Source organism: Sesamum indicum, linkage group LG3, assembly GCF_026168435.1.
Source record: "Sesamum indicum cultivar Baizhima isolate 11 linkage group LG3, ASM2616843v1, whole genome shotgun sequence".
NCBI classification, from domain to species: domain Eukaryota; kingdom Viridiplantae; phylum Streptophyta; class Magnoliopsida; order Lamiales; family Pedaliaceae; genus Sesamum; species Sesamum indicum.
The window spans coordinates 6,127,995-6,152,095 of NC_142659.1; the positions used below are offsets into that span (position 1 = coordinate 6,127,995).

At 35.4% G+C, this 24,101-nt stretch overlaps 4 protein-coding genes across 7 annotated transcripts; 3 read left to right on the top strand and 1 right to left on the bottom strand.

The window, feature by feature from the left end:
* Window positions 1–7,295: 7,295 nt before the first annotated feature.
* Window positions 7,296–11,257, top strand: LOC105157345 (nucleoporin protein Ndc1-Nup protein). Its single transcript, XM_011073748.3, has 4 exons — window positions 7,296–8,007; window positions 8,768–8,992; window positions 9,138–9,521; window positions 10,529–11,257. Exons 1-4 carry the CDS (start codon window positions 7,399–7,401, stop codon window positions 11,000–11,002), a joined length of 1,692 nt encoding a protein of 563 aa, XP_011072050.1. The 5' UTR covers window positions 7,296–7,398; the 3' UTR covers window positions 11,003–11,257.
* A 1,010-nt stretch (window positions 11,258–12,267) lies between these two features.
* On the top strand, window positions 12,268–16,277 carry LOC105157492 (putative receptor-like protein kinase At3g47110). Its single transcript, XM_020692479.2, has 3 exons — window positions 12,268–15,132; window positions 15,309–15,723; window positions 15,818–16,277. The coding sequence occupies exons 1-3, from the start codon at window positions 12,426–12,428 to the stop codon at window positions 15,843–15,845; spliced, it is 3,150 nt and encodes a 1,049-aa protein (XP_020548138.1). The 5' UTR covers window positions 12,268–12,425; the 3' UTR covers window positions 15,846–16,277.
* A 2,267-nt stretch (window positions 16,278–18,544) lies between these two features.
* On the top strand, window positions 18,545–20,904 carry OCT1 (organic cation/carnitine transporter1). 4 transcript variants are annotated; one of them, XM_088878887.1, is made up of 2 exons: window positions 18,545–19,021; window positions 19,886–20,904. In XM_088878887.1, the coding sequence occupies exons 1-2, from the start codon at window positions 18,709–18,711 to the stop codon at window positions 20,767–20,769; spliced, it is 1,197 nt and encodes a 398-aa protein (XP_088735013.1). In that variant the 5' UTR covers window positions 18,545–18,708; the 3' UTR covers window positions 20,770–20,904. The 4 variants fall into 4 exon arrangements, with proteins under 4 accessions (XP_088735013.1, XP_088735012.1, XP_011072052.1 ...); XM_088878886.1 differs by having other exon boundaries at window positions 18,546–19,120; XM_011073750.3 differs by having other exon boundaries at window positions 18,547–19,021; window positions 19,508–20,904.
* Window positions 20,905–20,938: 34 nt separating this feature from the next.
* Window positions 20,939–22,771, bottom strand: LOC105157348 (uncharacterized). The gene is made up of 2 exons (XM_011073751.3): window positions 22,272–22,771; window positions 20,939–21,239 (listed from the first exon to the last, which is right to left on the bottom strand). Exon 1 carries the CDS (start codon window positions 22,660–22,662, stop codon window positions 22,315–22,317), a length of 348 nt encoding a protein of 115 aa, XP_011072053.1. The 5' UTR covers window positions 22,663–22,771; the 3' UTR covers window positions 20,939–21,239; window positions 22,272–22,314.
* Between the last annotated feature and the right edge of the window lie 1,330 nt (window positions 22,772–24,101).

Genomic DNA, 24,101 nt, shown 5'->3' on the forward strand with positions numbered 1-24,101 from the left:
AATCCCAATAGCCTCATGTATTCAATCTATGGGCCCTACAAATCATTCCACTCTCATTGATTTTTTTTATTCAAAATAAATTTATCGAATTAAATTAATCACGAAATAAATATATTATTCAGTTATGTTTGTAAATTATATACAAATTATATAACAAATATAATATATTTGTTATATAATTGATCTGGATCCAATCAAACTTGATTTAAATTAAAAAAATTTCGTATTATATAACAACAATACCAGTGAACTTTTTCATTCTTGGTATAAATTCTTCTGCATCTGCCATCTGCACCCAGACGAGCTCCAAAGGCTCACGGGCGAGCTCAACCGGCCTGTGCCCCTAGTGTGTGGGGGGAATGAGGGCATATAAGCACTGTGGTCCAACAATTAATCAGCTTCATAAATAGAAATTTGAATAAAATATCAGCCACAAAGTATAAGTATAATCAAATTCATGGACCTCAATCTATTCTATATGCTAATATTAAGTACTAGGTGCTAACTCCAATACTAGAATCTCCAAAATTCAACAGATAATTTGCCCAACAATCATAATGGTGCATGTCATAGGCGAAAATAATGCGGCAAGTTGTGCCAAGAACGAGAGATCTTTCCACACATAAAAGAAAACAAAAAAATGGATGACAAAATAGATAACACGTATACGCTTACTACAGGATGTAATCACATCCATGACCTTCAATCTTGTACTAAGTTGTTACTAAATTATCTCATGACTATCAATTTTGAATTCGACATGACAATGAATGCAACACCAAACGCATAAGATACATACAACAGTATTTGGTTGTTGTCAAAAAAAATCAATTTCATCTTCTTTGAGGTCATGGTCTAAAGACCACTAAAACTGAAAGATGCATCAGCTTGGATAATGCTGGTTGAGTGACAACATTGAACATCAGGATTCTTGCTGTTATCCAGCTTCTTGTGACCTAATTTTTATCTTCATCATCCACCTGTAGAAGTTATAGTGGCAGAAATGCATCTCTTGCAATAACATACAGAAGCATCGCACTGTGCTTTTCCCTTCCCATGGATGCTTATTTGCCAGTCAAAAGTATCATTCAGTCTGATTCCAGGGCTGCAGTGGGAAACTAAAAATGTTGACAGTAGGGTAAAGTTATTCACTGAAAATGCAAACAATCTTATTGTCCAATGAAATTGAAATTATATGTCGGGAAGATTCTGCAGTACAGCATGAAATCCCAAGTTATGATTCATAATTTGTGCAACTATATGTTAAAGGAAACAACAAGTTCTTGGTTCTTGCCAAGCTAAGAAATGTGGAAAGCAATATCATGTCGCAACTAGAAGAATTAGTAAAGCAGTAATGTATGATAAACAACAGCTGACAGGGTCTGAGCTTTCTCATTCGATTTAGCTTTGTGAAGGCACGGCATAATACATAGTATTTAGATTAAGAATTGATATTATGTAAAGGCACGGCATAATACCGTCAGATTTACAAGACCATCCAAGAAGCAAAGTTCCACTTGGATTATGTAACACAAAAAACCAGTGAAGGACGCAAATGATACCTGTGCAGGCAAATCCCGCAAGCTAACTGTGAAAGAGCTGGTTGCAACTGAGTTCTGCTCACCATGTTCCCTGCTCTCCGTTCTTTGAATAAGGGGCCCCTTTCCCATCCCTTGAAGTGTGTTTAAAGCATATTAAACGGAAGTTAAATCATATGGGGCAAAGAGTTAGGGCGGAATGGGACCCAATAGTTCTAACTCTATTCCTAATTAAGAAGGAAAGTTCGGAAAACCAAACGACAATAAGCACGACGAATCAGAAATTCACCAAATATTTTAAACAAAAGGCTTGGATAGGTTGGATGCGGCTCGCCTAAAACAATTATCAAACTTCCTGTAGTTCACCAAATATCAGAAACAGAGGCTTTTCATCTTCTAATCAACCATTGAACCTTATATTATCTCCGTTTTTTGTCCAATTATCGTTGCTTTGACTGATATATCAGTTTTGTACTTTGCCAATTTCATCATAACAGCTCACCAGATCATCTATGCAAACCTGCAGGATTCAAACAGCAACCTAAATCGTAGGAATCAACTCCTCCAGGAATCAAACATCAAACCTAGATTTTGTAGCCAATCAACAGCTTCGCAACACATGCATGCACCGGCAGGAGAATTTAACACATACCAAAAAACAATCATGCACCTAGCAGAACTTGCAATTTCTCACAATATCCACTTCGGAAGAACGAAACGAACCAATGCGGCCCATCGCACCTCCGTATTTCCACACCAACCGCTTCAGTACTCTCTCCGAAATCGAGTGCTCTGCTCCCGCCCGCCAAATGCTCGGTCGCGTTTCCACTGAAATACCTTACAGAAGTCCAACATTAATGCTACCTGGCCAATTGGGCTCGCACGTGGGCTGGATAAATGGGCCGATATCCATGAATGTTCCCAATTTAATCCCCAAAATTCCTAACTTACACTTAAACTTTATTTGAAATACGAGGAAAAAATATAATTGTAGTCTTGTAATTTATGGGGGTGGCGTTTTTTGTCATTTGTGTATTAATTTTCTCAATTTAATTCTGTAACTTTAAAATTTTAACATGTTAGCCGTTTTTCGAGGTAATTTGATTAGAAAACTGCACGTGACTTATAAATGACCAAATTAATTTGCAATTTTAGTTTTATAACTTATAAAAAATTGATATTTTTAGTTCCGTAACTTAAAGAGTTAGCAGTTTTTGTCTTACACAAATTAATTTATAGGACTAAAATTTAATTTAACTGAATTATGTGCAAATTACATTCAATATTCCGGCCAAATTGGCTAAAAAATGAGTGAAATTGTCAAAATTTGAGAGTTACTGAACTAATTGAAAAATTCAATTCGTATGGGAGATAAAAAATGCCGACTCCCTATGTTACGGGACTAATATTGTATTTTTTTCGAAATACCATTTATAAGATTTTTAGAATAATTACATTTATACTCTATGATCTATTTATATAAACTATCCCTATTTTTTTGTATAATTATAAAAAACAATCCCTATCAACCAAAAAAATAGAGGTAGTTGATGTTTTTGTGGGGTGTATATGTATAATTTTTTAAAAATATATGGGTAGTTTGTGTAAATAATTTTGATGGATGTATGTATAATTTTTCAAAAGTTATGAATAATTTACGTAAATCATAGATTATGAGATGTAAACGTAATTATGCCACTTTTTTTTTTAAAAAAAATTATGTGTTTAATTAATACTATATCATTATTGTGAAATGATAAAAAGATGAGACTTCTTATGCAATGATAATAACATTCAATTAAATGGTAGTTGAGTACTGCCTCTTATCTCAATGATTTATGTATGCAAATCAAAATACATAATTGTTATGTAATGATACTATATGAGAAGATACACTAATTCCTAAAACTTTCATACGTATGATATGTTTCCAATACCATCTATATTTATATTTAGGGATAATTATATTTTCCTCGCCTAAAGTTTGGGGTAATTATACGTAAATTCTCTATGATTTGGACAAATTACATTCAGCATTCTTAAGATTTGCTTTCGTCTAATAAATATGTCCATTCCGTTAATCATAATACACTGGATTTGTTCATATTAATAAAAAAATTGAATGAAAATTTATATTACCCTCTATTGACTTATTACTGATTTATAGAAGGTCAAACATATTTTTCCTGACTAAACTATCCTTACAACGATGAAGATATACCTCCTTATATGCATTAACGCGTGAAGACGTATGAGGATAATTTGCTCATAGAAAGATTTATTTGATTTGCAATAAATCAGTAATAAGTCAATTGATGGTAAATATAATTTTTCTTATTTCTTTTGTTAATATAAGCAAGTTCGGTGAATTTTGACTAATATGGAATTTATTTGTTTGACAGACGCAAACCTTAGGGTGGTAAATATAATTTTCTAAATCACAGGAGATTTACGTATAATTATACCAAATTTCGAGAGAGGGGAGTATAATTATCCCTTATATTTATGTACATTAATGATATTACCAATTACCCACTAAAAAAAATATTTTTTGGGCTATGAAATATTGAAAAAAAATATCTGAAAGTTTCACAGAAGTATTATCAAGAAATGCAAATTTGGATGATAAAATAATATTTTTCAATTAATTTGAAATGTTCTAATGTCTTTAACTTTATTTTTTTACCCTAAAGTTTTATAAAGCAAGAAACAAATGTTCGTTTTTCATCAATATCTTTTATAAATTCAATACCCACATTGACTTATTATTTATATTTGTAAGTATTTTTTTTATTATCAAATATCGAATAATACAAATTATATAAATATTTTTTCCTTTTAAATATGTGAGAAGCTCATAATGCACCCTATTCGATGCATCCTGATACTATAAAGATATATTGACATTTAAGATAATACTATTGGTGGCAGACAATGAAGAAAAATGTGATTGAATTTGTGACTAAATGTATGACATGTCAGCAAGTAAAGGCAGAACATCAGGTACCAACAGGTAAACTTCGATCTTTATCAATACCAGAATGGAAGTGAGAAAGGATCACTATGAATTTTGTCGTAGTATTACCATGTACACTCAGGAAGTATGACACTATTTGGGTAATTGTGGATAGATTGACGAAATCTGCTCATTTCTTGCCGATACAACTAGGTAATTCTCTGCATAAATTAGCTACGTTGTACGTTTCTGAAATGTGAGGTTACATGGAGTGCCTGTATCTATTGTGTCAGATAGAGATCCTCGATTCACCTCACATTTTTGGGAAAGTTTTCAAAGGGCGTTAGACACAAAATTATATTTAATTACTGTATTTCATACTCATACAAATAGGCAGTTAGAAAGAACGATTCAGATCTTGGAAGATATGATAAGAGCTTGTACCGTGGAGTTTAAGGGCAACTGGGATGATCACCTACCTCTGATGGAGTTTGCATATAATAATAGTTTCATTCTAGTATCGATATAGCCTCATATGAAGTTTTATATGGAATGGGATGTCGTAGTCCAATCTGTTGGGATATTGAGGATTATGACAACTAGAAGGCTCTGAATTGGTGCATGAAACAGTAAGGAAGATACATGTAGTTAAGAAGTGTTTGAAAGCAGCTCAAGATCGATAGAAAAGTTATGTTGATAAACGCCATAGGGAGATAGAGTATGAAGTAAATGATAAGGTTTTCCTAAAGGTATCTCCATGGAGGGAAATCTTGAGATTTGGCAAGCAATGGAAGTTGAGTCCGAGTTATATTGGGTTGTATGAAATTATTGAAAGAATCGGACCACTAGCGTATCGACTAGCTTTACCAGCAAAGTTGTCACAGATACATGATGTTTTTCATGTTTCAGTGCTACGACGATATCGATTTGATCCTAGCCACAGCATCCATCAATCGAAAATAGAGATTTATGAGGAGTTAACATACATGGAAGAGCCAACAGAAATTTCGGACAGAACCGTAAAAAAATTGAGAAATACGAAGATACCAATGGTAAAAGTGAGAGGAGTAATCATTCTCCGAGAGAGGCAACTTGAGAGGTTGAGGAGCATATGAGAGAAAAATATCCCTATTTATTTCACTAAAAGGGTAAGTTAGTTTAATTTCGAGGACGAATTTTTATTAGGAGGGGAGAATTGTAACATCCACAAATTTTTATTATATAATTGTGGGATTAATTGATAAATTTTATAAAATTTAGTTAATTAATAAATAAATTATAAATTAAATATAATAAAATTTGAACGGGATTAATTGGAACTCATTATAATATTTGAGAACAAATTATATAAATTAAACAAAGTAAAGGACGTAATGATAATTTAATAAAAGTTTAAAATTTGAAAAAAATACATTAAAAGGAAAAAAAGGGGGCAGCAGCACGTGGCCACCCCATGACTATCACTCAATTATCATCATTATATATATACACATATATATATATATTATATAAGCTACACCAAAATTCAATTTCACAAATACACACATTTACACATAACCGAGGTGCGATTATCAGGTACGTGATTTTCTATTTTAATTTTTATTAATTTATATAATTATATTATTTAATTAATCCATTTATTAAACATAATTTATATTGATGGATTTACTATTTAATTAAAATATTTTATGAGTTTGATTATTTAAATTAATGTCGGACTAAATATCACAATTTACATAAAAATGCTATAGTTAGTCAAATTATTAAATTTGTTAGATTTAATCACTATTATAGTTAATATATTTTTTATTTCATTGGACCTATTAACCAAATGCGTAGTTTTATGTATTGGTGTTACATTAAATTATATAGTGATGAGGAATGATTAGAAAATTTATAGAAATATTCGAAAATTATATTTAAAAAATATTAGAAAACTACATTCAAGAAATATTATGATTGTTAATAAGAAAAAAATGAGATTCTCGTGATAATTTAATTTAGAGATGTTATTAAGAACTATAGTTATAAAGATATAAGGGGTTTGATTTAATAAATTTTTATGAGTTAGTTAATAAATTAAATATATAATGATAATTGAAGTATTTTGAGATTTGAGGTAGGTATAACTAATTGATTTATATATATATATATATATATTTATATGTATAGTATTATATATTGGTTGCTTATATATTTGACCGTGAACTTGGGTTTATATCTATACATGTGGATATAGTATATTGGTTGTTTATATATCTGATCGTGGACTATTTGTTAGGTTACCTTGATATGGATGAAATTGTTGTTACGTGTTATATGTGGTTGTATTGTACGGAACATGAGATAAATGATTATGTGGTTATATGGAAGTATTTGATGGGGGAAACCTGTCACAAACGATCTAAGAATTTGCAGTATTCAGTTAATTTTGACTAATAGATAGACTTATTGTTATATGAAAGCAAATTTCAGGAGTGCTAAATGTAATTTTTGAAATCACAGAAAAAATCTAGGTGTAATTACACCAAACTGAGGAAATGTGAGTGCAATTATCCTAATTTTTTAAATATTATATTTATATCTCTAATAGATAATTTAAAAAAAATTAACTATAATTTTTTTTTGTTTTTACAGAAGTTGCTTTATGATATTTTAATACTACTACACCAATTCTTTTTTATTTTGTTTTTTATAAAATATCATTTATTAATGTATATATTTTATTTTTATTTTATAGAAAGAAAAATTATTTGGCACGGCAGTTATTTTTAAAACTGTGACAAACTGACATCTCATTTTAGTGCTAGATTTCAAATAAGAGTTGAAATCCCCAAACCCCCAAATCCAAAACCCTCTCCGCCAATCTTCCCGCCCGCACTACTCCACTTGCAGCTCCCTACAATGTCCATCTCCGCCGCCATCGAACGAACTCTATTCAAAGACAAAGACGGCGGAGGCGGAGGCGGAGGATTCCACACTACCATCATCAAGCACCGCTTCTTAAGCTTCTTAATTTGGCAATCCCTCCAATCGACCTTCCTACTTTTCCTCTCAAAACCCCTTTTCCTTTCTCCCTTTACTACAAACCCTTTTCGTCCCACTTTCCTATCCCTCGTCTTCTTCCTTTCCTTCCATTTCTCCCTCCTTCTCTTCTCCATTTCCCTCTTCTTCATCTCCTCCCCCCATCCCTTGCCTTTCGCTTCCCCTTTTGAAATATCCCTTTCGTTTATTCGCCTAATTTTGGTATCTGGAGGTGACCAGTGTGTGTTGAGGAGGAGGGTCAGAGTTTCGTTGACCTTCGTGTTGTTTGTAAGCCTTTGTGCTGTGGCAGGGGCGGTATCGGTCATTTGTGTGTGCTGGGGCTGTGACCTTTATTATAACGTCGAGTTGAGGTCAAAAAGAGATGTTGCGTTCGGGATTTTGGGATTTAGGGGCTTCGTCATCGGTTTGTTTTACGGGTTGCATTATGTATACAGGCAGCGATGGGTCCTGCGGTTTCCGATTATTCAGGTGATTCGAGTTTTAGTTTTTCTGAGTTCATTAGTATTTAGTGATCAACTTTTGTTGACGGGTTACTATTATAACGTGGTAATATTGATTAGTGGAAACCATTCTTTTATGTGGTCATCATATCTTTTGTGGAAAAAGAAGAATTGTTTTACGCGTATCATTAAACACATTTTATTTCTATTGGATGAATATAGGGAAAATGTGCTTTGCAAGTGATATGTTTATCTGGGTGTAAATGTTCTGCAAAAATGTAATCTGGTGTTTCTATAAAGTAAGACAATAATGTAGGTAGAAAGTTCCAAGTAAATGAGAGGTGAAGTTTGGTTCGGAGAATGGATAAGGGAGAACCTCACATACATGGGTCTTGATTACATGAATCATAATAATTCATGGTATTGTAATTAATACATTGAAATTCAGGGTTATCGCATCTTTCATCATTAGAACCATGGGAAAAGAAAATCTCGGAGAATCACTCCTATGTAACACCAACTAATTGAGACTATCAGTAAAAGCAGTTCTGCATAACTTCATTTTATGAATAAGAGAAGTATTTGAATTGAGTGAAATGAAAAAAGGAAAAAAAATAAAGACTTCATTATTTGCAAACACAGAATTAATAATTTTAGTGAATCGCTTCTGGAGTCTGGACTTATCAGATGAGATTGTTGTTTTCATTGTGATTCATTTTGAATTATTACAAACTATGGTTGGGTTTGGTTTCATCTGATCCACTGACCCAACTTAATTGTATCAACAGCGCCCTCCTTTCTTCAGCTTCAAGATGGGGCTTCCCTTATCTGTTGGGCAGGCTTTAAAGTTTTCTGCTGTTGGTTGTGCAATATCAGGAGTACTAGCTTTTTTCCTGCCTACTGAATACAGAAGTCAAGGTTCAGTTGGGAAGTTCATTGCTGAGCAGATCATTTCCTATATTGGGAGTTTTGTAGTAGTTCTTTGTTGGGAATTGAGCCATCACTTACACCAGGTTTATTTTTCTACTAGATTTTTCTTCTATTCCTGTTTAAAACATTTAAGTATGCAAAGTCTTCTTCTCTCCCAACATGATCATATTGTGTACATATGATTCTAATTAGTCCATAAACACTTGAAAGACTACTGTGGTTCTGTAGGTGCTACATACTAAGAGGTTTGTATTTGCACCCCACAAAGGATCAGCAGCTGCAGAAACAAATCCAAGTGAGCCACTTCTAGCCACCCTAGAGGAAAGCACACCAAAGTCGCTTTTGCAATACCTTGCTTACCTAGATCTCTGTATGGTGTGCGAAAACAATGTTGATACATGGCGGCGAGCAGCATTCTTTGAGGAGACTGGTGAGACGTATAGAAGAGTTATAGCTTCATGCCTGCGGCCTCTGGACCAGTTTACTCAAAAACTAGCTGAAGGTCTAGAGAGCTCTTCAGCTGAAAAGCCATTGCAATTAGCTGATCAGTTAAGTGCACCTACAGATCGGCTTGCAGTTTTGAAACTCTATGAATCATTTCATGACTTCCAGGTATGATATAAGTGTTCAGGATCCTGCTCATTTGTTTCGGGAATTGATAATTTATTCTAAGTTCTGATTCATAGATATTTGACTTCTTTCTGTTATAACTAAGTTTAGTTTATCAACTCTCAAACCTAGTGCTCAGTAGTCAGTTCACATTTTTAGTTTCTTGGCTCTACATTTCATTTTGTTCATGCGAATTTTACAGTAAAGTTTCAGCTAACATGAGAAGTGGCAAAAGACCAATTGCAAACTACTTAATGATCCTTTAAAACTGAGCAACTTTTGTTGGTCATGTTCAATTTACTTAGAGGTTGGGTTGGTGGCTTAGTAATTCTGAAATCGTATTCCATCGCAATTCAACTTATTTATAGTTGCAACTCAAATAAATGATAAATAAGTAAAAAATGAATGGTTATCTCTAATTTTAGTTTGAAGCAATTATAGAAAGAAAGTTATAAAAATCAGAATTCAGATAGAGGAATTTAATCCTGAAAAGATTGAACCATCACTTGCAACCATATGCAGAATAGGAGTATTGTACTCTTTTCAGCCTGTGACACAATCACTGGAGCAGCATTCCTTTTTTGCTTTTGCCATAATGGTGTATATTTTAAGTGTCACTAAAACATTTCAGGCTAATTCAAAGAGGACGCCCCAGATTTACATGCTTATTTATTGATACTATGTGTATGCCTTTAGATCTTGTGTGTTGAAGTCCTGCTGGCTGCTGTTCTTTCCCTAGTGTGAAGAGTAAATTGGTATTTCAAAAGATGCCATCAGAAAGACATTTTCAGCTGTATATAGTTTTACATAGTTATCAGAAAGGGCCTTTTTATTTATGATTTAATAATCATTCATGTGACATTGTTAAGAAGACAACTTACCCTGGAAAGAACATTGATCTGGATATATTAAACAGAGAATGATACAAGGAGAAGGGGCAGCTAATCTATTGTTCAGTCTTTATACCATCTAGCAATGGCTTACTAATTTCAGTTCTGAATGACATGCAGTTATGTGCATGGTGTGCCCGGATTGTTGCTTCACTAACTGCACGGTCTCTTAAGGAGGATAGGTTTGGTGTTGCTCAACTCTCAGGAAGCAATGCTGCTGTAATCTCAACATTGTTATCTACTTTATTAGCTGTTGAAACTCTCATGGGGAAGAAGACCAATATACAGAATGCACATTTCATGGGACCTGCAGGAATCAAATGGGCCACCATAAACACTGGGAGAAGAGAGTCTACATCTGGTGCCATGGGGAAAATAAGAGGAAGTCCACTGTACGCCAAAGCATATTCGTTGGCTGATGTACTGAAAACTTCAATTTACTGCATCGTCTCTGCTTTTCATAATGAGATGCTGAACAGTGGGAAAGCAGGGCTTCTTGAGAAGGACTGGATCATTAGTGGTAAGCCTCTATATGGAACCCATGAACTCCTTCTACATAAATTGCGACTTTTCTTGGATTTTCAGGCGAGCTAATGCCTCAAACTCGTGCTCTAACATCTTTATCCTTGTGGAGTCATATCTAAAGAGGTCATTCTTGCTCAGAAGTCCTCTTAAGATGAGCAAGACATGGCTGAGAATTTCATTTTTGCTCTAGAAAGAAAGTACTTGTATCAAAACTCGTATGCTGGAACCTTTGTAGAGTGTTTGCTAATATATTGTAACACTATGTCGAATTTAAAGATCTGTGAAAGAAGGAAAAAGGAAAAATGGGAAAAGGGTTCATCATCAGATTGTCTCTTCTTGATTTATGCTCATGGAGTTGAAGTTTTTTATTTATCCTGGGCACTTGCTGGATTAACTATGTTGCCTCATCACTCTACATAAACAATTGCTAGCATAGTGATATATGCTTGAATAGAAATCACAATTCTGAGTTCATCCGTACTGCTTTAAATACTCCAAAACATTCAAGATTTCCTTTGCTTTTGGCAACTCTGCTAGATTTTCTTCCATGGTGTAATTGGTTAGAAAGAAATACAATATCTTACATTCTTAGAATTGCTATCAGGACACCCAGAAAACAAAAGCAAACCAAGTCACATTCTTGAGAAAATTGCAATACTGTCTCATTTTGTTCGATGGTTTATAAATGTTGAGATGATATACTTTCTTAAGTAAAAAAGTCAGCAATAGCCGTGCTGAGAGGGACGTTTCTACAAATAACGTGAAAGTAAACGATCAAGTGAGTTGTGACAAGCATTTTTCAATTTGACATCACTAATATGGTCTGTTCCTTTCATCGGATTTATATCATTATCTTGACTTATTCACAAGTTTACTTCCAAAATATGGACCAAGGTGCTAAAATAAAGGAAATGAGTCATTTTCATCACTTAATTCTTTTTATCATTACATATGATTGAGGAGAGAAATTGTATTATTTTTACTTCAGTCAATGCCAAAGCTATTAAAACATCAAGTCCAGCCTTTTGAGAATTTTCTGGGGAACTGCTAAATCAATATTCAATATGGAGGGGGGAAAAATGAATTATACTATAATATCGGTTAGTCTCTGCAAAGGTCAGTATCTTTGGGCATTTCACGTAGTCCCCCACTAAAAAAAACGAAAACAACAAAAATAAAAAGAAGGTCAATGACTTTAGTTTTTAACCAATGAAGGGGTTGTTTCCACCATCATGTTTTTCTGTGACGTAGTTTTGGAGAATAGAGTGTCTTTCAGTCATTAGATTGAACCAAGAATTATAAGAAAAAAGCATGGTTAGTCAAACATTGGCTGGTGCAATAACCATGCTTTAATCTTCCAAGTACTCCTCAAAATCTCCTCGTTCATATATTGAGCTTCTGAGACTTCAGACATAATGGTTATAAATTTCCAGCTTAGAATTGCGTAACTCTCGAGAGATAGAAACTTTGCCACGTTGAAGGTTACCTTAAAATGGAGATCCCCATCATGATACTCATTCCGTTAATAATATCAGCTTCTATATGCTGCATGCTTCTTGATCTTCCATTTCCAGAGTATGCAGCAGCAGCAGACGTACCTGGAGACGAGACTGACAAACTTGCATTGCTTGATTTCAAGTCCCAAATAACCGAAGACCCGCTACAGGTCTTAGCCTCTTGGAATGATTCGTTGCACTTCTGCAACTGGAATGGAGTTGCATGTGGCTTGCAAATCCCACCAAGAGTTACTGGTTTGAACCTGACAGGGCGAAGATTAGCTGGAACGATCTCGCCCCACTTGGGAAATCTTTCTTTTGTTGGCGTTCTTGATCTTTCACAAAATTCATTTCGTGGTTGGATTCCACTAGAACTTGGTAATCTTGGATGGCTTCATACCTTGAACATGAGCTATAATCTCCTCGGAGGGCAAATTCCAGCTAATCTGTCGAACTATTTCAGACTCAGGAACCTGGCACTGGACCATAACCAACTGGTAGGGATTGTTCCACCTGAACTGGGATCATTATCCAGGCTCATCACATTGTACCTTGGAAGCAACAATCTCACAGGTATTGTACCTTCTTCTCTTGGAAACTTGACTTTTCTGTGGGAGCTGGATATGTCATATAACTATTTGTACGGTGAGGTACCAAGTACGATATCCCAGTTGAAGCACCTACGAACTTTTAGGCTGTCGGTAAATCATCTTTCCGGTGAATTTCCTCCATCACTCTACAATTTGACTTCACTTGAGTTCATATCCTTATCTTTCAACAACCTGACGGGCCATCTGAGGAGCAACATTGGACTTGCTCTCCCGAATCTCCAGAGGATATGGTTGGCTTATAATTTCTTCACTGGACCTATTCCCGATTCGTTTTCAAATGCTTCAAATCTCTATAACATCGACCTGATACACAATAACTTCACTGGAAAAGTGCCTCTGAGTTTGGCGAAACTTGATTTACAGGTCTTAAATATGGGCTACAATCTTCTTGGACATGGTGAGCCAGATGATTTGGAATTTATCACTGCCCTGACAAACTGCAGCAACTTAAATATGCTGCACTTTGGGGATAACCGGTTTGGGGGAATATTGCCTGTTTCACTAGCAAATTTGTCCATTGAGTTGAGTGAGCTCTATTTAGAAGGGAATTTCATCAGTGGAAGCATCCCAAGAGAGATCTCAAATCTTCGAAACTTAAACACACTATACATGAACTTCAATTATCTGAATGGTACTATTCCAGATTCATTGGGTAGTCTTCCCAACTTAGCAAGAGTGGTTTTGGCCTCTAACCAGTTGACAGGCAAAATACCATCTAGCTTTGGAAACATGACTAGCCTGTTATGGCTATTATTGTTCGATAACAGGTTCGAAGGAGGGATACCGTTATCCTTGACAAACTGTAAGCAAATGGTTTTCTTTTCTGTAGCTCAAAACAATCTCACAGGGATCCTTCCTCCAGAAATTATTGGTATGCCATCCATTCTGTCTTTTAATGCGTCTTACAACTCCTTCACTGGTCCCCTTCCTGAGGAAGTTGGAAACATGAGCCGTCTTGTTGAAATTGATCTTTCTTACAACAAATTTTCTGGTCAGATTCCAGACAGTATAGGCAACTGTTTGGGCCTCAACATAATCTTCTTGCAAGCCAATTCATTTCAAGGGACAATTCCAAATTTAGCTCGCCTGAGTACCCTTAGTTATTTGGACCTTTCAAGCAACAACCTTTCAGGACGTATTCCAGATTTCTTGGCTACTCTGCCCTCTTTGTTGTATCTCAACCTCTCTTTCAATAACCTGGAGGGTGAGGTACCTTCAGAAGGAGTATTCTTGAATGCCAGCGCAACAGATATTCATGAAAATCCCAAGCTTTGTGGTCGAATCACAGAGTTGAATCTCACAAGATGCCCTGAGCAAGAACCTCCAAGAACCCAGCGAAAACATGGACGAAAAGCTCTCAAACTAATCTTGGCAATTGTCCTACCTGTATCATTTGCAACCCTGTGTTTGTTTCTTCTTCTGATTTGCTGGGTACAGAAGAGAAGGAAGGTGCCAAGAATATTGTCATCATCCAGATCCTTGACCTTCTTCCCCAAGATTTCCTATGAAGAATTGCTGAATGCTACTGATGGATTCTCATCAGGAAACTTGATCGGTTCTGGCAGTTTTGGGACCGTTTACAAGGGCACGCTCAGCTCAGACGAAACATTAGTAGCAGTAAAGGTTCTCAATCTCAGACAGAAAGGAGCTTTCAAAAGCTTCATAGCAGAATGCCAAGCCTTGAGGAATATCCGGCACAACAATCTTGTCAAGGTTATAACTGCCTGTTCTAGTACTGATTTTCATGGCAACGATTTTAAAGCTCTCGTATATCAGTTTATGTCTAATGGGAGCTTAGACAAATGGTTGCATCCAGAAGAAGAGAGACAATGGCATAATCATTTAAACATTCTTCAAAGGATTGACATTGCAACCGATGTAGCTGCTGCTTTGAATTATCTCCACCACCAATGCCAAACACCGGTGATCCACTGTGATCTAAAACCTCAAAATGTTCTTCTTGATCACAACTTGACTGCCCATGTAGGTGATTTCGGTTTGGCTCGTCTCCTTCCTAAGTTCAACGTGAAAGAAAATGCAAACCAGTTCAGCTCACTTGGTATCAAGGGAACCATTGGATATGCAGCTCCAGGTAACTAGTCACATTATTGTTTCTTCTGATCATTTTCAATTTGGCCATTCCAATTCAAGTTCTAGCATATCTAACTAAAAAAGGGCTAGGAATAACAACAATCTTTTCAAAAATTTGCTACAGAAAATTTGTTTGCCCTCATGCATTAGTGGAACTTACCAAAAAACTTTTTGCAGAGTATGGCATGGGAGTAAAGCCATCCATTCTCGGAGATGTTTACAGTTTTGGGATACTCTTGCTGGAGATTTTCACTGGAAAAAGACCAACAGACAATTTATTTACCGAAAACTTGAGTCTGCACCTTTTCGTGAAAATGGCAGTACCAGAAAGGGTCACCGAGATTCTTGACAAATCAGCTTTGTGTGAAGAAGTAACAGGAAATGCTGAAACGTGGAAGGAAGGTTGGAGCTATTTAACAAGTGAACAGCGGGAGAACTTGATTTACATTCTGAAAATAGGAGTTGCATGTTCATCCGAATCACCACAAGACAGGATGACCATGCGTCAAGTCTATCAAGAATTGTCAATGATCAGAGACACGTTTGTTGACAATGAAATGAAGGAAGTGCAGAAGAAGACACTGAGCAGCAGGTAACTTGTGTATTTCTATTTTTTAACTATCTTGTTTCTGAAAACCTGTATGCATTCAGACAGAGCCATCCTAATATTATGTTTTCATTTTTAGGTCCATAGAGTTTGTTGATGCAGTTTGAAAGTGGAAGGGAAGAGTCAAATCTGAAGCATTTTCTCCATCCATTCTTGATCTGTATTGTTATTGTAGTATAATGATTGTAGTTTTTAGGTAAATAGTGCCCACTTATAAGTGCTGTAAAATAGAAGAAAAACTATGTTATGTTAAAAATGCTCATCTCTGTCACATCTTAATAAGAGCATGTGAAATATTTGGTGTCACAGTATTCTTCCTGTAAACATTTGGCAAAGAACAAAGATCAGGAAGAGTTTTGATCATTCCAAGAAGTTGAGAAATTCAGTACCAACACCTCATCTATTGCCAAGTCCCATCATTCATACAATTTCTACTTACATGGGGTTTTCTAGGACAAATGCATGATGCAGGCTACCACTATTTGTTTCTTTAGATTTTTGGACATATATATGTTATGAATATTCAAATATAAATTAATGGTCTTGTTGTGGTTTGGGTTTCATTTTTTCATCTACTTAAAGAGGGACTGTCAAGAAATGTACAGAAAATCCAAACAGAAATTGGATTTAATAATGTGTAAATTACATTTTATCATTCGAATTATGTTATTTTTTACACTTTATCTTCGAAACTTTTTTTGTATCACCATATCAACTTTGAGAAATTTGCAATTTGTCATATATGATTTTTTTTTATCAGAAAAACATTATATACAGTGCATATGTGAAAAATATCACATCACATAACCCTTAAATATCACATGTACACCGCATGTGGTGTTCTCCCGACAAAAAACTTGATTGAAAAACAGTTATAAATGACAAAGTACAAAATTCGTAAACTTGAGATGATAAGTTCACGCACAAAAAAATTAAATATCAAATATATAAATAATCATAATTTGGATGACAAAATGTAATTAATCCTTTAATAATGTATGACAAACTTGTTATGCATAGCCACCATGTTTTAACAGATATCTGGACAGTCAAAAACTGATGAAGGTTCTAGTAAAGTGTTGCTGATCCAAAGCTATGCACTAGACTATGTCATCCTTGTTTTTACTATTTTGTAATTTAATGTACTAGATCTTTGTAAATGCATGTGATATTCCTGAACATAGGCTGCATGTAACATTCACAAATTTTTAATACATATGATGATACGATTGATGACAAGTGTTGTTATTGATCAATGGAGATAATGTGACATATCATACAAGTTGTGTGTTGTGTTATATGATTGGTGATGGAGATATTATACGAGTAGTGTGTTATGTGGTATCAGTGTTGAGGGAGTATTATACGAGTTGTACGTTGTGTGATATCGAGCAAAAAAAAAAAAATTGTGATTGAGATGAGGATGATAACCGGTAAAGCTAATTAGTGATGCACTCCAGTTTGGTTAAGTAAGGCCTTAAGAAAATAAACTAAAATGTCACTATTATGTCGGGAACGATATATGGTTATAAGCATTTGTGATATCCTATATCTACTGGTATTATTGACGAATATTAGTTGGTTGATATGATTGTATTATGTTTGACTTGCGAGGTATATATGTATATATAGATTGCTTGGCTATAGTTACTGAGTAGGCCAGTCATTCCTTGCCACATCCTTTTCAGAAACTAGGTCAACTGACTAACCACATTAGATTTTCAGTCCTGCTGTTATTGCGAAAAGGTGAGTTAGCCGTGACATTCGAAATCAAGACTTTTGTTGTGAGAATACGAAATATGCCAGTCTCTGGCTCGATTTGCGTTTAAAATCTTGTATAGCTGGTTGTTGCGTTATTTTTTTTGGGATTTTATAAACGAGGACGTCTGAGGAGAGTAAATATTATCTTTTGAATGTAACTATAATCTCATGAGACGTTTATATAATATATTGATAACTGAAAATATCTCATAAAAGGAGTTGTAATAAGAAAAGTGTACGATAATTAGTGGTGATTGAGATTGTAGGGGGTGTTACATTGCAACTACAGGGAACATATCTCAAATCTTGGAATGGTATTGACTTTTACTTTTGTATAGTATAAAAACTCACTGCTGCAAAAATGAATAAAGTGAAGTTTCCTATTCCTCCTTGAGTTTCTTCTGTAAATGCATACTTAACTTCCCTACAAAAACTAACTAAAAGCCAATATAGAAGATAAGCACAATCAAAATTTTGCCAAATCAAAACCGAACTTGATTGCAAGCATGAGTTCTTGATTTTCTCTTCATTATCACATCTTTAAATATACATGGTTTTATCAAATGCACTTTTAAGTTGCTAGTCTCAGCCACGCTTCCCAAAGTTTTACCTTATTACACTCACACAAATCAACCATGCTTTGCTCAAACTCGAGAAGGATTTTCTTGTCCTGAATAAAAAAACAAAAACGAACTACACTAACATATGATTCGTTCGTAGTAATATCAAATCAGCATCATGATATTTAGTGTGGGTTCATTTCTGCTCCCACTTCAAAAGCACCAATCGTTCTACTGAAAGAAAAGTAGAGTAAAACTTCCAAGCTTTGAATTTGTGTAGAAGATCAATAAACAATACTACCAAGAAGTAAACACTAGAGCTTATCGTGTGTAATTGTGTAATATAATATACATAGACAATGTTCATAGTTAGTGCACTTAACAAAGCATGGTCCTAGTTCTGTCTTACTCAGATTGCCACCTTCAAGAAGCCTGCTTTTCTCAGTGGATCAACACGTCAAACAACACTTTACCAAGCCAAGGCAGGTGGACACTACAACAGCCAAGTGTAATCCCAATTCCCACACTTTGTTGCTGGTAACCTCTTCTTTTTGTTTTCTTCTTCTTCTATATGTAAAAGGGCCACAACAGAAGGAGATAGAGTGATCATAGAAAAATAAAATATAGAACACTATTAGGAAGTGCAGAAATGGATGAAGAAAGACGAGGGCTTGTGAAAAAGCGAAGTCCAGCTGGAAACAAACTGCCGCTAACGGTGGATGAAGTAGTGGAGGAATATGTGGGATCATTTGGATTCTCACAGCTTCTACAGGTTTTCTTGGTGTCACTGGCTTGGATATTTGATGCCCACAGCACTCTTGTCACCATTTTCACTGATGCACAGCCGGAGTCGTGGCGCTGCATTGCCCCGCAGTGTGGTGGTACTGGCGGGCAGAGTGGTGGAGTTGGTGCTGATGCTTCTGTTTGTCGGTTGAAGCCAGGGACCTGGGAGTGGAGTGATGGTAATGCAAGCTCCATAATTGCTGAATGGGGGCTGGTTTGTGACCGCAGATTTCTTGCTGCTCTCCCAGCATCAGTCTACTTTCTTGGTTCCCTTATAGGTCCACTCATTTTGCATATTAGCAAATAGCAATAAGCCTATTTTAGATAATATAGCACTAAGACGAGATTTGACTAAAATGATTATTTTCAATAATATCACTTGATCCCTATTTACTTTTATATTTTCATTTTGGGTTCATCTTTTCTTTGAATTCTTGAGATAATTCTCATTTGATTCTAAATCTTCACAGCTCCAAGTGCTCTTTCTATTTGCCTTCTCTATCAATTCGAAACAACTCGTGGCTCTGAGTTCAAAAAGAAATAATAAGCAGTCATTCCTGTTACCTTACATTTTTACTTTAGCATGCAGCCATGCACCAAGAAGAAAAAGTGTACGCGTTTAAATGAATTGTACTCATAAAGTGATTAGTTTATCTGCCCTACAGGCTCCGCAGTTTTTGGTTGCCTGGCTGATGCATTCTTGGGAAGGAAAAGATCAGTGCTTATTTCATGTCTTCTAACTTCTGCTACTATCTTCCTCACTTCGCTCTCCCCCAATATATGGATTTATGCTCTTCTCCGTTTTGCTAATGGATTTTCCCGGGCGGGCATTGGCATATGCTGCCTTGTCCTCTCCACAGAAGCCGTTGGCCGGAAATGGCGTGGCCAAGTAGGCCAATATGGGTTTTTCTTCTTTGCAGCAGGGTTCCTTTCAATTCCCTTGATTGCTTATCCAACCAGAACTTGCTGGAGAAACTTGTACAAGATTATCTCATTTATCCCTCTTGTTTACTCAATCTTTATACTTCTACCCTTTGTATCAGAGTCCCCAAGGTGGCTTCTTCGCAGAGGTCGAAGTGAGGAAGCTCTTGAAGTGTTGAAAAGATATGCAAGAATCAATGGGAAGGAATTGCCTCTAAATATCTCCCTCCTAGAACCATCTGGCAATGAGAAAAACTTGGCTGCAGGTGAAGGAGAAAATAACACCTCCACCATTGAGAAACTGTGGAATACTAGATGGGCTGCCAAGAGGATGTCCATGGTCATGCTCACAGGTTTTGGGATTGGTTTCGTGTATTATGGGGTTCAACTCAATGTTGAGAACCTCAACTTCAACCTCTATTTCGCCGTTGCCATAAATGCAATGATGGAGATTCCAGCCGTTTTCATAGGCAGCGTGCTGTTGAGCTTCATGAATCGTCGCCTGCTCTTCTCCTCATCAGCAGTTCTCGCCGGGATTTCTTGCATCTCCTGCATTATTTTTTCAAGCACAGAAGACAAGAATGTGGATAAATTGTCAATGACAGAAAGAGGGAGCTTGCCTCAGCTGATGATCGAGGCACTCGGTTTTATGGCTGTTTCAACTGCATTTGATGTGTTGTACATCTACTGTGTGGAACTTTTCCCAACAAATGTCAGAAACTTTGCTGTTTCTATGCTGCGGCAGACACTGATGTTGGGGGCTTCAGTTTCTTCTCTGGTGGTTGTGTTTGGGAGATTGAGTCCATCTGTTTCTTTCCTTGTATTTGGGGTGCTATCCATTGTCAGTGGATTCTTCAGCATGTGGCTGCCTGAAACCAGGAATTTTCCTCTCTATGAAACCTTGGAGCAACAAGAAGAGGAAGAAAGATTGGACTGTGGGCGTGGAGAGTCTGGAGAATTGGGGAGGGACCTTGACAAGAAGGTAGAATTGAAAATGTATGATTAAAAACTGTAGGAACTCCTTGAAGAAATGCCAAATATTAGTCTATGTTCTTGACTAAATTTGTACTAGTTCCAAAATTTTGGCCTATTCTCCTAAAGTGGATAACAAATACTGAAATACCTGAGCATTAGCAACTCATAGTTTGGAGCATTAGTGGAAGAAGAGCACACACTTCCAAGAATAAGTTCTGAAATGCTTACAAATGACAATTTACACAAAGAAATTATTACATCTACTCAACTGAATATCCTGTAATTCACATAGCAATACGAGTTAGGATGTAAGAAAGCATGCACTTCAGAATAGAACTCTGAATGATCGTACATAACAGTTGTAATTATACATGTCCTGGTCTCGTAAAACTATGCCAAGGGGAACTTCAAGGTAACCTAGAACAATACAACCAAATGCCAGCTTCTGAGCCGCATACTTCGATGATCAACACCCTCAAATCTTCTCCAGCCTTCCTTTGTCTGCAAGAAGCAACAAGAGGTACTCCCATCATTCATAATCAGGATATAGTCACTGCTCAACAACAACTTAATAAGCTGGATCAAGAACACAAATACAACAAAGGATAGGAATCGGCTGCTTTAACAACATAATTGCAGTATAGAATGGAAGTTCACTGCAATCTAATACATCCTGCCACCAATTTTTCGATTGAACTTTCCCAAAGCCATTAGCTCAAGTGAACAATCAACAGATTTACGACATTTCTTGCTTATTCTGTTAAAATATTGTGAAACCCAAACTCAGCCTCATTAGCAACAATGTCAATATCAAAAGTTACAGACGAATCCACAATGATATCTCCTTCATATAAAGTAATCAACTAAACACAAATTGGCAATCAAGAATCAAAAGCAAAAACAGCAAAGAGAAGTGATGCAACCCTCGATCTAGAGTAATCAACCAAACACAATTCTGGACACAAGAATCAAAACTAAAATATCAAATATAATAATGATATTGCAATATTTTTCAAGAAAGAAAGAAATTTCATGAAAACTAAATCCAATACAACCTAAAAGTACATATAACAGAATAACACAACTGAGATAAAATGAAGGAGAACAGGAAATAGTCACTATGAATATCCAATTCCAGGAGCCAGCCTAACAGATGAACTTTTTTTCCCCTTGTGAAAGCTCCTTATATCAAACACTTCTGCACTAAATTTCTCCAGAATTCTCCATGCAGTAACACAATTGAGGTTCACCACAGGCCAAACACTCAACATCAATCAATTAGACGGAACCAACAGCAATTAGATTAGAACAAGAAAAGAAACCCTAATTTTATTCAGAAAGCAAAGCAGACAGAAACCCCAAATTAAGATGCTTAAGTGAAAAGCAAAGTGAAATTAAATCAAGGCAAGCCAAAGTTGAATTCATGGAGCAAATGAAAACAAGGAGAAATCAAATTCAGAGTCACTGACAAACTAAATTCCAGGAAGCAAATTGGTTTAACTTTTTTCAGCAAAAGCAATTCTTTCTAAGTACCAGCTGAAGAAGCATAGCTACAGCAAAAGCCGACTGCTTCAATTCATTTACAGTAACGATCAGCCTTCTTCTTGACGCGATCATCTAAAGCATCTTCAACGGACTTGATTTTGGCATTCGGGTCGTACCCAAACTTCTTGCATTCGACAGGAAACAACTCCTCGTACTTCATCTTCTTCGCGGCGTCAATCGTGTACACCTCCCCAGCACCCGAACCCGAATCCAAAACGTTGGCACTCGGGTCCTCGGACAAAACGGGGTCGTCGGCGGTCTTGTTCTTGTTCTTGTTCTTCTTCTTTTTCTTCTTGTCTATGCCTTTGTCGCGGGTGGCGAGCTCGCCGCCCTTGAACGCCAGCCTTCCGCCCCTCACCCTCTCGTACGCCTCCGACATTCCTAGCTTATTTTCAACTCTTCTCACCTTCTCAACAGAGATTATCTCCTCGCAATCTCTCTCTCCGTGTGTGTGTATATATATATATGTCTACATCTGTATTGCATACGTATCTTGGATAAAAGTAGGGACAATTACAGCTTTGCTCCTTATATATATATTGTGATTAATTTATTTTTAAAATTATATTTTAGTTTTTTAATTTTTAAAATTTTAACAGTTTAAGTCTTTATATCTAATTAATGACTATTTTGTTTTTCAAAAAAAAAAAAATATAGTCTAACTATCTTTTCTCTATACTTATAATCAGGCTCAACATGCTTTCGAAAATAAAATTAAGCCTTCATAAATTCATACATTTTTTTTACTGTTTTGTTTTTGGGTATTCTAAGTCCTCAGTATTCTCGGGTAATGTGGTTGGAAAAAATCTATAAAATCGAGGACATGAAATACCCAAAGAACAAGGCGGTCAATGAAAAGTATTACTAGAAGAATTATAATATTTAACTACGGTTAAATTGTCATGGTTAATAGCAACTAGCCATAACAAACAGTTATTGACCACGGCTGCACAACAGTTGTTGGTTGTGGTTTTTGCGAAAGTGGCTAAAACATTTGTTATAACTAAAAGTCATGACAAAATTTTTTACCATGGCTCTTAATTAATTTTTTCACGGTGGAAAAACTAGTTTTTCGCATCAGTTTTGTTTAACCGTAGTTAATAATAGTCATTTACCATAATTACCTTTGTCATTAATATTGTAGCCAATAGTAATTTTTTTTAGTGCATAAATTTATGGAGACTTAATTTTATTTTTGAAAGCATGTTGTGCTTTATTATTAACATGAAGAAAAAGATAATTGGACTATATGTTTTCTTTGAAAGGGCAATACAATCATTATTAGGTCTAAGGATCGAAACTATTAATATTTTGAAAATTGAAAGACTAAAATAAAAATTCAATATATTTAGGGATTGAAAATGAATTAGTAGGAATATACGAGGACCAAAACTGTACACTGTGTTTGGATTTGTAGTTTGAGTGTTTTGTTTTGTGTTTTGGAGATAGAGAGAGAAAAATAGAGAAAAATAAGTGTGTGTTGAAAATAAATGATATTTTTGGATTTGTATTTTGGGGTAATTTAAAATATTTTTAAATAAGTGGTGTAGGTTTGATGTTGGGATTTGGGGGACAAAAATCACTGTTCATTGTCAAATCATATATATTTATATATAAATATGTATATATATAAATATTTTATCTTTAATGTTGTATTTTTGGGAGACACAAATTACTGTTTGTTATCAAATCATGTCTGTTTTATATTATGTATATATATAAATGCGTATATATATATATATTATATATAGAAAGTTGAAAAATAGAAAAACACGCAAATAAGGTGTAAAAACACAAAAACAAAAATTGAGTGTGTTT